General features: G+C 43.1%; 1 protein-coding gene across 1 annotated transcript in view; it reads right to left on the bottom strand.

Annotated features, from left to right (window-relative positions):
- Positions 1-17522, bottom strand: part of LOC143284269 (uncharacterized) — a 33521-nt gene that overhangs the window by 15486 nt on the left and 513 nt on the right. Inside the window, exons 2-4 of the mRNA XM_076590956.1 lie at positions 13512-13542; positions 11410-11731; positions 10829-10905 (exon numbers count right to left, since the gene is read on the bottom strand). Coding sequence (XP_076447071.1) covers positions 10829-10905; positions 11410-11731; positions 13512-13542 — 430 coding nt within the window. The remainder of the gene's footprint in view (positions 1-10828; positions 10906-11409; positions 11732-13511; positions 13543-17522) is intronic.

Below are 17522 nucleotides of genomic sequence, written 5' to 3'. Positions count from 1 at the left end.
GCACAGTCAAATACATATAAACGTACATGAGCTCCAACACACACACACACACACACACACACACACACACACACACCACAAATTTCCCTGCACCTCCTCTACCCCCTCCTCCACACACTCGGAGTTTCTAGTCTATGTATCGCAGCTTCCACTGCACACACACACACACAGACGCACACGCACACGCACACACACACACACTCACACACACAGATGAACACTTACTTGTACAAGCACACACACACACGCCCATATCTCCCACCCCCAACCCCACACACATATATACAAAGATATATATATATATATATACGTTCCAATATCCTGATGCTCCCACAGTGTAGGCATGCATACACTCACATACCTCATCCTCTATCTCACCTCCTCCCTGCACCCCCACCTCCCCCTCACACACACACACACACACACACACACACACACACACACACACACACACACACACACACACATGCACAGAACTCTCCTGACACTTGTGTACACTTACACTCTCACGCATGCACAAACGCACTCAAAAACACAGACCCACACATACACACAAACACACACATACACACACGCACAGAGGCTGCCACTGGTTGGCCGCAAGAGGGATGGGAAAAGATCTCTGATGCCAAGAATGTGGCGTCTAGTGTCGTTGCTCAGTCTACTGTATTTGGAAAAGCCCACAGAGACTCTGTTCCGTTTTGAAGAAATTTGCGCAATGTTGGTTTGGAAATGATGCCGATATTTGTTTGATTTGCAAAGCATCGTGCTCTACCTTTCATGTTAGACTTACGGCCGCTCCCGCTCTCTGCTTTTATTTCTTTGAGGCGATCGATGGTGTGATGGCCTTGTACCTGTTCTTTTTGATATTCTTTGACTTTTCTGAGGATTTCCGATTTTCCTAGATGTAGGCCGCTCGTTGGTGTTGCGTTACCAGCAAGTCTGTCAGCTCGCTCATTTCCCTTAACTCCTACATGTCCCCGGCAGTATGACCATGTGAGTTTTTTTATCTGAAAGTTGCGCATTGCCTTATGCCACTCTGGGCTTCCCATTCCGTTTTCAATTTTCTGTATGCGTTAAGATGAGGAATAGCTACATTTTTTCCCCTTAAATCAGATAATTTTGATCAGGTGAATGAGAGGAAGACAGAATGAAACGAAATAAAACGCTTTGTTCAAATAATGCGTTAAAATAAGAATGGACGTTTAAAAAAAAAAAAAATCAAACCAGAGAAATTTGGTAAGGTGCAGAGTGACGTAGACTACACAGTGGTGTGGGGGGAGGGGCGGGGGAGAGAGAGACATGCCGTCAGTTTTTGGACACACAAAACCCTGCACCCAACTCTTTCCTGCCTGGCCTTGAAACCTACCTCTCTCCCCAAAACAGCTACCCCTACCCCCTTATATATATCAACCTGTATGGATACGTGCGCACTCACTTCCATCAAGTTATACGTGCATATACACTGACATGCGTGCACGCAAACATGATAATACACAAGCCAACCAACATACTGGAATACATCCATTCCTACATGCCTACAAATAGACAGGGAAGACTTAGCCAGTAGGCCTGCGTCGTCTCTCTGTATGGACGAACATGTCAATAATTGGCAACTGGCAACGTTTTGTTCAATTAAACAGTCTCCATTCATCATTCATCCTGTCCCAGTTTGTGTGAATTATTGACTACACCTTGCAAACGCTACAATTCGGGCATCATAAAGCGTTAACAGATCGAAGAGAAAAGAGTATATTATATATATAATTTTTATTGACTGTCTTCCTTTTCAGCACTGAAAAAATCAACGTAGTGAAAGGAAAAAGAGGAAAGGTCTCCATGGTAGCAGTAGGTACATAAAGGGAACAAATACTTGGTTTTGAACAAGTCGAATGGGAGTGGGGAATTTTTTTTTTTTTTTTTTTTTTTTGGGGGGGGGGGGGGGGGGGGGGGGGGGGGGGGGGGGGGGGGAGGAGGGGGACGTCTCGTTATGTATATTTAGACAGTCTGCATTCATTTTGTCCCAGTTTGTGTGAATTATTGACTACACCTTGCAAGCATTACCGTTCAGGAATCTTAAAGCGTGAACAGACCGAAGAGAAAAGACAATATCATACTGACTGCGGGCTGTGGGTAGTACTTTTACAAAATCCATATAAAGTGTCAGTAGTCTGCTCCATTACAAAATACGAAATAAAACAAAAGTACAAATATATATATATATATTTTTTTTTATTTTCTTTTTTTTCATTCATGATGAAATGCGATATTACAACAGTATTAATCATGTTTACTTCTCACACATTTGAACTGACTGCACGCTATTCAACGAGGAGTCACTGAGACTCTCTGCTGATATCCCATAACAGTCCGTCTTGAGTAACACGTCGGCACTGACGTCAGACTAGCAACAAAGTGACGTGACTTTGCCTAGACAGTCTTTTTGACAATGACGTGACTTTACCTAGACAGTCTTTTTGACAATGACGTGACTTTACCTAGACAGTCTTTTTGACAATGACGTGACATTACCTAGACAACCCTTTGACAATGACGTGACTTTACCTAGACAGCCTTTTGACAATGACGTGACTTTACCTAGACAGCCTTTTTGACAATGACGTGACTTTACCTAGACAGCCTTCTAACAATCACCTTAAATTAACCAACATAATAGAAAAGAAAGGAAAAGAAGAGAGAGAGAGAGAGAGAGAGAGAGAGAGAGAGAGAGAGAGAGAGAGAGAATTAAATGAAATAAAACAAGATAAGATAAAATAAAAGGGAGAAAAACAAGGGGGAATAGGGAAATAGGGAAAGAAAAAAATTATATCACCACAAGTTTCCCCCCCCTCCCCCTTCCCCCCTCCCACACCCACCCACCCACCGCCCTTTCTTTCCATGCTTGTAAAGCAGCAATGCACTTGTTGGGTTTGTGAGTGATTTTGTTCCACGTCATAACCACCCCAACCTCCGTGCCAACCTCTCCAGTCCACCCCCAAACCATTCCCCAACACACACACACACACACACACACACACACATCTCTTCACGGAGTTTTCTAGACTTAACAATCAGTCAGCCCGTTGCGACTCCGGGAACCCGACATGCAGCGGGTCCCGCAGAGCTAATAAGCGGGGCGCAATTTTCTAATCTCACAGTGTGTTGACTGGAACGAGCACCAGTTCTCTCTCTCTCTCTCTCTCTCTCTCTCTCTCTCTCGCCGGCCGACCACTGACGTCAGGTTCTGAATCACCCGCCGCAAAATAACGGAGGGAACTGACTTGCGGAAACATCAAAATTATTTATCATTCTCTGCCCGACAACGTCCCGCCGAAGCTGCCCGGAATAATAGAGCTTGTCCAGAATATGCCCGGGTATAAAATGGAATAAAAAAAAAATAAAAAAAAGGTATAAAATGGCCCAAGCCCAAATATCACTAGATTCTTCTTCTACTTCTTCTCCAGTCTTCTTCTTCTTCATTCGTGGGCTGCAACTCACACGTTCACTCGTATGTACACGAGTGGGCTTTTACGTGCATGACCGTTTTTACCCCGCCATGTAAGCAGCCATACTCTGTTTTCGGGGATATCATCGGATTTCGAATAACTTAAACCAAAATATATTTGTAATATTTGTATTTATATTTGTATTTCTTTTTATCATAACAGATTTCTCTGTGTGAAATTCGGGCTGCTCTCTCCAGGGAGAGCGCGCCGCTACACTACAGCGCCACCCATTTTTTTGTATTTTTTTCTGCGTGCATTTTTTTGTTGTTTTGTTTTGTTTCTTTGTTGTTGTTGTTGTTTTTTTTCCTATCGAAGTGGATTTTCTACAGAATTTTGCCAGGAACAACCGTTTTGTTGCCGTGGGTTCTTTTACGTGCGCTAAGAGCATGCTGCACACGGGACCTCGGTTTATCATCTCATTGGAATGACTAGCGTCCAGACCACTACTCAAGGTCTAGTGGAGGCGGATGAAAGATCGGCGGCTGAGCCGTGATTCGAACCAGCGCGCTCAGATTCTCTCATTTCCTAGACAGACGCGTAACCTCTAGGCCATCACTCCATATATACCCGGATATAGATTAATTGAAACCAAAATGTACCCGGGTAAAAAAAATTAAAAAAAAATCTAAAACCGGCTAGCTTCCATTTGTCGCTGCAGAAACTTGAAAAATGAACTACGAACTGAGAACGGCGAACAAGACTGTTAGGAGAATCCTGTTGACAAACAGCCAACATAATGATGTCCATTGTGAACACATATAATCACACCGTGAATTTGAGCACATACATCACTGGTGTTTCAAAGCCACTGACTAAAGCCCACTGCGTGACGTCACATCGCCCCGGCCGCAAATTTTTTTAGCGGTGTCACAAGTGCATCTTTTGGCAAAATTGGTGCACCCTACAGGGCAGTTTCCGTGCTTGTTGCGATGAACTGGCATGCTGTGGTATGTGGTAATAATGATGATAATAATAATGATGATAATGAATAAGTAATCAAATAAACAAATAAATTTATGATGACAAATGATGACAATACAATAACAATAATAATGATAACAATGATGACGATTATCATTATCAGTAAAAATAATAATAATAATCATCGTTATTATAATCATAATCATAATAAACATAATCAGAAGAAGAAATAGAGCTATATAGCCCTGCTCTCGTGCGGAAACAAACCAAAGCCGCTTTCTCGGCACCCAAAATTCATACACATGCATAACTCTGAAACAAACGGGGTGGAAGACAAAACTGAAACACGCATTTGAACAGAAAGCCAGAGAAACAATGGACGTAAAAAAGATCTCTGTGTGTGTGTGTGTGTGTGTGTGTGTGTGTGTGTGTGTGTGTGTGTGTGTGTGTGTGTGTGTGTGCGTGTGTGTGTGTGCGTGTGTGTGTGTGTGTGCGTGCGTGCGTGTGTGTGTTAATACAGTATTTTAGGCATATATATATATCTAAGAAAAGAGGCAGGGGCGGGGCTGTATGGAGGACATGCTTTGGAAAGAGGTAGGCTTTTGTGTCAGACCTGGAATAGCTGTGTGCAGGCATTAATTTTCACGAAGCGGAAAAGGGAGATCGTTTTTTTTATGTAAAGGTCCAGTGACATAGAAAGCACAACGCCCCCCCCCCCCCCCCGCCCCCTCCTCCCCCACAACACACGCACACACACACACACACACACACACACACCACACAAACACACACACACACACGCACACACATGAAGCACGTCTCTCTCTCTCTCTTCTCTCTCTCTCTCTCTTCTCTCTCTCTCTCCATCACCCCACATCCCCACCCCCCATTCTCTTTCTCTCATTCACCCCCCACACTCACCCCTCACACCGGCCCAGCAAACAATACATCAAAAAGGCAAATTGCGATCTATTTTTCTCTCCCCCCCACCCCACACCCCCCACCCCACGCCCCTTCCCTGACGCATGAAGGTACGGAAAATGGCCACACAGGTATCACAAACATTGGTTTTGGTGCGCCAAGCGCAAACAGGGAAAAAAGGCAATCAGGTATATTGCATTTCCCGTCAGTCCTTTTTCTGCACTACCACCATCTCCCGAACTGCTCCAGGCTCCCTTCCATTGTCACCGTATAATGTAGAGGTGCTGTCAGGAAGGAGGATTCGGCACGTCCAGCACGTATTGGCACAGCACTGCATTATACAGCAGTTAGCGACAGAGAGAGATGGAACAGGAACGGGAACGGGAACGCTGAGGCTGTTTTGCAAACTGCGCTTTGTCATCAGAGTTTTAGCTTTGTTTTCAAAACTTTAGTCACGTAACTGAAAACAGTCTTATATCACCACGTAAACAATTATATGAAAAGAAAGAAGTTTTGTTGTTGTTGTTTTTCTTTTTTTTAAACACGCACACACACACACACACACACACACACACACACACACACACACACACACACACACACACACACACACACACACACACACACACACACACACACACACACACACACACAATTAATTTCCAAATGGATGAATAAAGATGTATCAATTTCAGTTTCAGTTTCAGTAGCTCAAGGAGGCGTCACTGCGTTCGGACAAATCCATATACGCTACACCACATCTGCCAAGCAGATGCCTGACCAGCAGCGTAACCCAACGCGCTTAGTCAGGCCTTGAGGAAAAAAAAAAGAAAAAAAAAAGGTGAATCAATGATAGATAAGCTTACACAAATAAATAAATAAATAATAAATAATAACTATAATGTAAAAAAAAAAAAAAAAAAAAAAAAAGCAAATAGATGTAAAACATTAAGACACACATTCACATATACACCCACACATGCATAACAGATATGCACCGAACACGCAGTTTCACAGATATGAAAGCACAGTCAAATACATATAAACGTACATGAGCTCCAACACACACACACACACACACACACCACACACATTACCCTGCACCTCCTCTACCCCCCTCCTCCACACACTCATTTCTAGTCTACGTATCACAGCTTCCACGGCACACACACATACACACACACACACACACACACACACACACACACACACACACACACACACACACACACACACATACACACACACAGATGAACACTTACTTGTACAAGCGCACACACATATGCCCATATCTCCACACACATATGTACAAAGATATATATATATATATACGTTCATATATCCTGTTGCTCCCACAGTGTAGGCATGCATACACTCACATACCTCATCCTCTACCCCACCTCCCTCCGCACCCCCACCTCCCCCTCACACACACACACACACACACACACACACACACACACCACGTGCACAGAACTCTACTGACACTTGTGTACACTTACACTCTCGCGCATGCACAAACGCACTCAAAAATACAGACCCACACATGCACACAAACACACACATACACACACGCACAGAGGCTGCCACTGATTGGCCGCAAGAGGGATGGGAAAAGATCTCTGATGCCAAGAACGTGGCGTCTAGTGTGTTGCTCAGTCTACTGTATTTGGAAAAGCCCACAGAGACTCTGTTCCGTTTTGAAGAAATTTGCGCAATGTTGGTTTGGAAATGATGCCGATATTTGTTTGATTAGCAAAGCATCGTGCTCTGCCTTTCATGTTAGACTTACGGCCACTGCCTCTCTCTGCTTTTATTTCTTTGAGGCGATCGATGGTGTGATGGCCTTGTACCTGTTCTTTTTTATATTCTTTGACTTTTCTGAAGATTTCCGATTTTCCTAGATGTAGGCCGCTCGTTGGTGTTGCGTTACCAGCAAGTCTGTCAGCTCGCTCATTTCCCTTAACTCCTGCATGTCCCGGGCAGTATGACCATGTGAGTTTTTTAATCTGAAAGTTGCGCATTGCCTTATGCCACTCTGGGCTTCCCATTCCGTTTTCAATTTTCTGTATGAGGTTCATTGAGTCGGTTGGAATCATGGCATGTTGGTTTCCGGGCGTATGGATGGACGATAGCCACTGGAGGGCATGTGTCACAGCTTCAACTTCCATCGTTAGGCTGGAGGTTGTGACTTTGTAGGCAGCATTCTCTTCCCTAACTGTTTTTCCATTTTGTTTCGCAGTGAATCCCCAACCGGATTGGTCTTTGGTGACTGAGCCATCTGTGTATATGATGATGTCCTCTTCTTTACTGTTTTCTTCTATGAGTAGCTTCACTTCCGCATCAGTTTTGCCCTCTGGCCATTCCCGACAATGTCTTCCTAGAGTGGGTGAAGTGGCTGTGTTGAATAGATGGTTGAGGTTTTCGGGGTTTTTCTCCCATTCTTTTGTTTCTTTCAGGTCTTGTAGTCGGCATACTAGCTGGATTGTGTCTTCTGCTTGCCCCATCCATGATCTTCCTCGTCCTAGGCGGCTGCCTTTTGGTTCTTTGACTGCGTCATGCAGTGGGTTTTGAGGGTTATCGTACACACACACTCACACACAGACACAGACACACACACACACACACTCACACACACACACACACACACACACACACACACTTAATTTCCAAATGGATGAATAAAGATGTATTGCACACACACACACACACACACACACACACACACACACACACACACACACACACACACACACACACAAAGGAAGAGACACCAAAGAGTCTTTAAATCAAAACCAACCAAAAGAAAACCGAAGCAAAGCAAGAAAGTGACAAACGAAAGTGGCTGATCACAGCTAAAGCCTTCATGGCACCAAAGTAGCTGATCACAGCTGAAGCCTTCATGGCACGAAAGTGGCTGATCACAGCTGAAGCCTTCATGGCACGAATGTTGCTGATCACAGCTGAAGCCTTCATGGCACCAAAGTGGCTGATCACAGCTAAAGCCTTCATGGCACCAAAGTGGCTGATCACAGCTGAAGCCTTCATGGCACGAAAGTGGCTGATCACAGCTGAAGCCTTCATGGCACCAAAGTGGCTGATCACAGCTGAAGCCTTCATGGCACCAAAGTGGCTGATCACACCTAAAGCCTTCATGGCACGAATGTTGCTGATCACAGCTGAAGCCTTCATGGCACCAAAGTGGTTGATCACAGCTAAAGCCTTCATGGCACCAAAGTGGCTGATCACAGCTGAAGCCTTCATGGCACGAAAGTGGCTGATCACAGCTGAAGCCTTCATGGCACCAAAGTGGCTGATCACAGCTGAAGCCTTCATGACAGCAAAGTGGCTGATCATAGCTGAAGCCTTCATGGCACCAAAAGTGGCTGATCACAGCTGAAGCCTTCATGGCACCAAGGTGACTGATTACAGCTGAAGCCTTCATGGCACCAAAGTGGCTGATCACAGCTGAAGCCTTCATGGCACCAAAGTGGCTGGTCACAAGCTGAAGCCTTCATGGCACCAAAGTGACTGATCACAGCTGAAGCCTTCATGGCACGAATGTTGCTGATCACAGCTGAAGCCTTCATGGCACCAAAGTGGCTGATCACAGCTGAAGCCTTCATGACAGCAAAGTGGCTGATCACAGCTGAAGCCTTCATGGCACCAAAGTGGCTGATCACAGCTGAAGCCTTCATGGCACCAAAGTGGCTGATCACAGCTGAAGCCTTCATGGTACCAAAGTGGCTGATCACAGCTGAAGCCTTCATGGCACCAAAGTGGCTGATCACAGCTGAAGCCTTCATGGCACCAAGGTGGCTGATTACAGCTGAAGCCTTCATGGCACCAAAGTGGCTGATCACAGCTGAAGCCTTCATGGCACGAATGTTGGCTGATTACAGCTGAAGCCTTCATGGCACCGAAAGTGCTGATCACAGCTGAAGCCTTCATGGCACCAAAGTGGCCCTGATCACAGCTGAAGCCTTCTATGCACGAAATGTTGCTGTCACAGTGAAGCCTCATGGCACCAAAGTGCTGATCACAGCTGAAGCCTTCATGGCACCAAAGTGGCTGATCACAGGTGAAGCCTTCATGGCACCAAAGTGGCTGATCACAGCTGAAGCCTTCATTGGCACGAAAGTGGCTGATCAACTGAAGCCTTCATGCATGAAGTGGCTGATTACAGCTGAAGCCTTCATGGCATGCAAAGTGGCTGATTACAGCTGAAGCCTTCATGGCACCAAAGTGGCTGATCACAGCTGAAGCCTTCATGGCGCCAAAGTGGCTGATCACAGCTGAAGCCTTCATGGCGCCAAAGTGACTGATCACAGCTGAAGCCTTCATGGCACCAAAGTGGCTGATCACAGCTGAAGCCTTCATGGCACCAAAGTGGCTGATCACAGCTGAAGCCTTCATGGCACGAAAGTGGCTGATCACAGCTGAAGCCTTCATGGCATGAAAGTGGCTGATCACAGCTGAAGCCTTCATGGCACGAAAGTGGCTGATCACAGCTGAAGCCTTCATGGCATGAAAGTGGCTGATCACAGCTGAAGCCTTCATGGCATGCAAGTGGCTGATTACAGCTGAAGCCTTCATGGCACCAAAGTGGCTGATCACAGCTGAAGCCTTCATGGCGCCAAAGTGGCTGATTACAGCTGAAGCCTTCATGGCTCACGTGTGATTTCTGCTGGTTTAAAAACCACAATAACGAAATCGATAAAGGCGAGTGAGGGAATCCAAACCCTCTTTAGACTTGCCATCTGAAACGAGTATTTTGTTTTGCAAGATGAACAATTCCCGCCAGTTAGAATCGGCGGATCGGACGCGTTCTTCAACATTTCATACTCATTAAAAAGTAGGTGTTGGGCTGTTTCTTTTGCGACCAATCTGATGTAAATCGGTTCAGGAATCATTTAGAAATCTATCACTGAACGCCTTGTAACAAACACAATGCTGATCAAAGTTTAGGCAGATTTGAGCTGATCTGCTTCGCAGCACACGCTAGCGTCATTGAAGTTCGCTTAACTTGCATAAATAGCCACAGCAGGTGATGACTGGTCACTTACATCTTTTCTATCCTTTAATACAGTAAATCATCAGTAATTCTTTTGTACCATCCCCTTCTTTCATAATACCACTTGGGTACACGGCTACACACACACACACACACACACACACACACACACAAACAAAAAAAACACAAAAAAACAAACAAACAGACAAAATAAAAGACATTCACCAAAAAACAAACAAACAAACAACCAAACCCAGCTTTCAATTTGTAAACAGAAACATCCACACTCAAACTCACATGAAAATGATCGATACTTTTTATCATTCGTCAAACAAAAAGACCGAAGAGGATGTGATCATCCATGTCAGCAGAAATCGAATCAAGCAAACACGAAAACTAGCTATTAATTTGTCTATCCACATTGATCTCAAGAACAAGAGGAAAAATAATGTATACTATTGTATACCATTGTACTCATAGGTAGCGACCACGTAGCGCGTGCCCAGGGCCTCCATGGGAATTGCCGTATAGCCATCACTTGTTCTGGGTGAATACACAGTCATTCAGGCATTATATGTAGGTACATGTTTTACCCACTAGACGGCCTCAGGAAATTAAAGGGAAGAGACAGAGAGAGAGAGAGACAGAGAGAGACAGAGAGAAACAGAGACAGAGAGAAAACAGGTCTAATACTTCATAACCAATCACCCGTATAGGAACAGGAAGCAGATCTATATTGTTTCTAACTGTCCGGTGTTTTTTATTTTTGCTTTTTTTTTCACCCCCCCCCCCCACCTTTTTTTCGGGGGTGGTGGTGGTGGTGGGGATAGGGGTAGGGTAGGAGTATGGGGTTGTATTGCATTGTATTGTGTTCTGTTGTTTCGCATTGCATTGTATTGTATTTATTGTATTGTACCGTATTATATTGTATTGTATTGTAATTCGGTGTAATGCAGTGCTGTGTATTGTAGTGTAGTGTAGTGTAGTGTACTGTACTGTACTGTACTGAACTGCACTTTTTGAGGACCGTGTAAGACACCAACTCACCGATGCTTGATACTCAGCCCGTACACGGACACCGGATGCGTGGCGACGACGAGAACCGCTTTCCGTTCGACCACCTGATTGGTGGAGACGATGACGTTACCCTGCAGGGTGACGTGTGCAGACCCTCCAGCCTGCACGTGGTACTGTCGGTGTGTGCCATTGTCCGGGTCGTTGGGGTTGCTGACGTAGACGGTGGCGTTGTAGTAGGACGTGATGATGAGGACGGCGTTGACATTGGTGTTGTAGTTGGGGAAGAAGGTCAGAAGGAAGCTTTGACCTTGACCTTGACCTTGACCTCGCTGCTCCGTGGCTTCGGTGGTAGCTTGGGTTTGATAAAAAAAAAAAACCCAGTGAGATTATTCTTTTGAGGTCAGTTCCTAGTTGTTGTTTTTATTATTTTATTTTTTTATTTTCTTATTTTTATTATTATTTTTTTGTTGTTGTCTAAATAATGGAAGGCGACCTATTTAATTGAAAACTATGGCAAGCGTTCAAGTTGCTTTACAGGCATGTGAGAAATGACATGTAGCAAGAAATCCCCCCCTCACCACCACCCCCTCCCTAATTCTCATCCAGAGTTAAGCTCAAAACCCATTCAGTGCCACAGTACGTATCACGTACGTACATAGTGATGTCACTGATGATATCACCATCAGAAGAAGGGAAATAACTGCTCGGGAAGGATAAAAAATTCACACATTTGATCTAGAGCGGTGTATCTCCAGACACTTTTATCGGTTCTTGGCTGATTGTTCTGGATATTGATATCGGACTTAAAACATCACTTTCTTCTGTTGTTTTTCTTCTTCTTTTCCTGGCACTGAAAGGGATTTCATAATGGAATAACACGACCCATAGCTTGAACACGAAAGGCCACGAGTTGACTCAAGCTATTTTGTTTACTTTTTCGTACTGGTGGTAGTGGTGGAAGGGGGGCGGGGGAGGGGTGTGTGTGTGTGCTATAAACGGACAGAGCTGCTCTCTAATTCGAATAGACTGAATGAACACGTCATTGTGATTGCAGAACAGATTTCAGGACCTGGCAAGAAAGCTAAACGTTAGTGTAGCGACTGTTTCTGTGTCAATATCAAGTTTAACCAACCCCCCGGCCCCATATGAAAAAAATGCCTAAAATATTGTATTAAAACACACACACACACACACACACACACACACACACACACACACAGAGAGAGAGAGAGAGAGAGAGAGAGAGAGAGAGAGAGAAGATTGGTCACAATATTTACTAATGGTGGTGTCGTTTGAACATATTGTAGGGTAATTCGGGGCACGAAGCCCAGTCGGGGTCAAACGCCCACCCCCAAAATATCGGAGATCATGGTACACAGCGAGCCAATGACACTTTTACCATTTGCACATGATAGCCGGGAAAACTCACCCCAACACGGAGGCCACTCAGAACTCAGCTATGTTTTCCACATGCATTTGATTGTTTTCACCTTGATTTCTGTAAAACCCTTGCTGATGAAATTTCGATCATATTGTTCTGTAAAAGGAATGTGTCAGCCGTTGAATCGTAGTGTTGAAACCGATTTATCTCCTTTGCTTTTTCCTGGAAATTCTATCATCTATTTTTTTTTCAAACTGGGGCAAAACGCCTACAAGGTGTTGGGGCAAGACGCCTACCAGTGGGCGTTTTGCCCCCTGTGATTTGGAAAAGATGGTAAGGTCTTTCTTTGTGCTTCTTTCTGACTTCATTCAAGGCTCAGACTGGCTTATTGCCTACACACACAGAAATTCTTTGTGCTAAAAAAAAAAGAAGAAAAAAAAAAGAAAGAAAGATAGAAAGTGAATCAAACAAAGAAACTGAAGCTGAGTAAATTAAGAAAGTTGTGTAAATCAAAATATTTACGCACACACACACACACACACACACACACACACACACACACACACACACACAGACAAACGCACGCCCCCCCCCCCCACACACACACACACACACGCACACACACACACACACACACACACACACACACACACACACACACAGGGGCAGAGAGGAGACAGACATGCGGAAGAGTACACGGACAGACAGACAGAGGGATGGACAGACAGCGCCAATCCAACTGTGCACCTACCAGTCAAGGTCACTGCGTACAGCCATCCCACCTGTCCAACATCAAAGTGACCAGAGCATGACCATCAACTTCATTGTATGGTTGACAATGAGCGACAAAAAGAGCAAAAGATCAAACAACGTTTTTGCAAATTACCTTCCAATTTAAAAGAAAAGGACACACCCTCGAATATTCACGACTTAGCACACAAAAACACAACACAACACAACACAACGCAGCGCAGCGCAACACAACACACGACACGACACGACACGACACGACACGACACGACACGACAACCCAGCGCAGCGCAAAACAACACAACGCAACGCAACGCAGCGCAGCGCAACGCAACGCAACGCAACACAACACACCATCTACACCCATTGAAAAACATTTGCAAAAATGTTTATGTTCTTATTTCTTTGACAAGGACCTAATCCATGAAGACCAGTCTGGTTTCCGTAAAAGTCATTCTTGTCATACAGCCCTCATACAACTCGCTGACAGTCTTCTACATAACATTAATGAAAATAAATTCACATGTCTCCTTTTTATAGATTTTGAAAAAGCTTTTGATGTAATCAATCACTCCTTGTTACTACGTAAATTAGAAGCTTATAAATTACCACCAGAGTATACTCACCTTATGCAATATTTTCTTTCTGGTAGGAAACAGTTAATAACAGTAAATAATCAAACCTCAAATTTTACATGTATTAAACATGGAGTATCACAGGGATCCATCTTAGGACCAATTTTATTCTTCACTTATGTTAATGACTTACCTTGTTATATGAAATGTAAATGTGAAATGTTTGCAGATGACACATTCTTACATTCAAGCATTTCAGACGCCAGTAAACTAACTAATGAACTCCAAGATAATATTCTGAAACTTACTTTCTGAATGCTCAGAAAACGAAGTTCATGTATGTATGTACACGACAAAGAATGAAACATAACTTCAAACTACTATTCCTAGGCGTCAATAAAATTGAAGAGGTAGATTCACATAAAATTCTGGGTGTCATTATTGATAAAGATCTATCTTGGACTGATCATACGAAGTACTTAAGTAAACGTCTCTCTAATAGAATACTTCAACTAGCAAAAATCAAAAAGATCCTCAATGTCCGTTCACGAAAGTTCTTCTTCTGTGCACATATTCTGCCAGTAATCGATTATGCGTCAACTTAATGGGACAGCTGTAGCCTCTCAAACATGAAGTTTATTCACCGTATGTATAAAAGAGCACTGAAAATAGTATTGTTGAAATTGAACTCCCTGACCCCAGTGGACTATAAACAACTTAATATATTATCTTTTCACAACAGGCTGTACTTCAACAAAGCTGTTTGCATGCATAATGTTATGTATGGAAATGCTCCACAAAAGATTGCAGACACTTTTAAAACTATTGAACACAGACACAACCACGTGGTCTGCATACCCAGACCAAGAAACAACCTCTACAAATCCAGCTTTCTGTATTCTGGTGGAAATTTAAGGAATAATCTCCCACTCACTCGTGAATAAAAACGTGTTCAAGAAAAATCTGAAGAATCACCTCATTGAAAATAATTAACAGTATTACAAAATTTGATCTGTTAGTCTAATACTCCTATTATTAATTGCGAAATGTTTTATATATGCTTGTGTTGGCAAGGATTTTGCGCTACATGAGGGAACATGTGCATGTTGGTGGGATGGGCATGGTGTAATTGTGTCCGAGAATTTGTGTTGAGAGGTGTGTGTGTGTGTGTGTGTGTGTGTGTGTGTGTGTGTGTGTGTGTGTGTGTGTGTGTGTGTGTGTGAAATTGAAATGCAGTTGTGTATTTCTTTATCACAATATTCTTGAAAATATATGCATTTGGTTGTTATTGTTGCTTTTCATCTGCTTGTTTCTTCTTCTCTGTCTGTCTGTCTCTCTCCTATATTTTTTTTCCTCATTGGTGGCTCGATGTAAAAAAACAACAACAATTGTTGCCTATTCAATTTACCACCATGAAATAAAATCTTCACTTGACTTGACTTGGCTTGACATGACAACATAGCACAACACAACACAACACAACCCAGCGCAACACAACACACAACACAGCACGATACAACGCAACGCAACGCAACGCAGCATAGCACAGCAATGTACAACACTCCGCGACACAACACAACACAACGCAACAAATACAACACAACGCAACAAACACAACACAACACAACACAACACAAGGCAAGGCAAGGCAAGACAAGGCAACGCAACGCAACGCAACGCAACACAACACAACGCAACGCAACACAACGCAACAAACACAACGCAACAAACACAACAAACACAACGCAACGCCACAACACAACGCAACGCCACAACACAAGGCAAGGCAAGGCAAGGCAACGCAAGGCAAGACAAGGCAACGCAACGCAACGCAACGCAACACAACACAACGCAACGCAACACAACGCAACAAACACAACGCAACAAACACAACAAACACAACGCCACAACACAACACAACGCAACACTACACAACAAAACAAACACAACGCAACACAACACAACACGATACATGCGAGTCGCTAGTGTGTGTGTGTGTGTGTTTATTAGGTAATCATTTTTGTATGATGTTATCAAAAGGGCCGGGCACGCGGAAAAAAAAAAGAAAAAAAAGAAGAAGAAAAGAAACTCATTTGCAATGTTGTTTGTCATCGGCAGTATTCAAGTAACATTTTTTTTTTTTTTTTTACATCAGTACAAATAAATCATAATACATTTTCTTGAAATTACATTTACACGCCCTGTTTCAATTGGTCAACAGTGATCATGACGTTTAAATTTGAATAAGGAAATTATGTTTGTGCTGAGCAGTTTTTCTCTCTTCGCACGCTGGATATATATATATATATATATATATATATATATATATATATATATATATATTTGATTAGAAATATGGAAACAAAAAAAGCCAGTTACAAATTAGACGATAAAAACTGATATAAAGAAAGCGAGGGTAAGGCAAGACAAGAAGGTGAAAATCAAGTGGGAAAAAAAGTATGGGAAGATGAGAGATGAATGAAATCAGGTAATGGGAGGGAGGAAAAGGGGGGCGGGTGGGGGGGGGGGGGGGGGGGCGTCGGTCGGAACACCTCAAACGGAAAAAGATGGAGTGGAGATGTGAAATACGTGGTTGTTATTTTGAAATCAGAGAAACGATGGGAATTTCTTTTCTTAAATAAACAACAACAACAACAGCAACAACAACAACAACAACAACACACACACACACACACACACACACACACACACACACACACAAATATGGAAAGTGGAAAGTGGAAAGCTGCTGCAACCTACCACCAGTGATACAGTGTCTTGGGCAATGCAACAGACCACAATGCAACATGCATTGTTCAGTACCATTGCCTCCAATACAATCTGTACTGTGCGATACAACAGGTTACAATACAATCTACCATTAATTTTTGTTTCCATTCTACTTTCACCCCCCCCCCCCCGCCCCCCCGCACCCTCCCTCCCACCCCGGTGGACATGATTCTTGAACGGCTGTCACATTAATTCTATGATCAACAAGTAAACAAACAAATTAACAGATAAACAATCGAACAATATGAAATAAGAGAATAGTCATAAAACATTGCCGTTCTCACATTGTTTATTACAATAAATAGATAACCTACCAAACAAACAAACATCTTAAACAACAACAACAACAAACAAACAAAAAACAAACAAAAAAACACCAACCAACAAACAACAAACAAACAAAAAACCACACCCCAAAACAAAGGTTATATTATCTGCTTCAAGAAACTGAATCATAAAAAGTTTTCTTTTCTGTGTTGATTAGAGAAAATTACATATAAAGGTCGTTCAAATGAATGAGCAATTGAATATATGAACAACTAAGTAAACTAACAAATAAATAAATGAATAAACAAATAAATAGGTACATATACACACACACATATATATATATATTCATCTCTCTCTCTCTCTCTCTCTCTCTCTCT

Source organism: Babylonia areolata, chromosome 7 (genome assembly GCF_041734735.1).
Source record: "Babylonia areolata isolate BAREFJ2019XMU chromosome 7, ASM4173473v1, whole genome shotgun sequence".
In the NCBI taxonomy this organism is placed as follows: Eukaryota; Metazoa; Mollusca; class Gastropoda; order Neogastropoda; family Buccinidae; genus Babylonia; species Babylonia areolata.
This window is presented reverse-complemented; position numbering and strand designations above follow the sequence as displayed.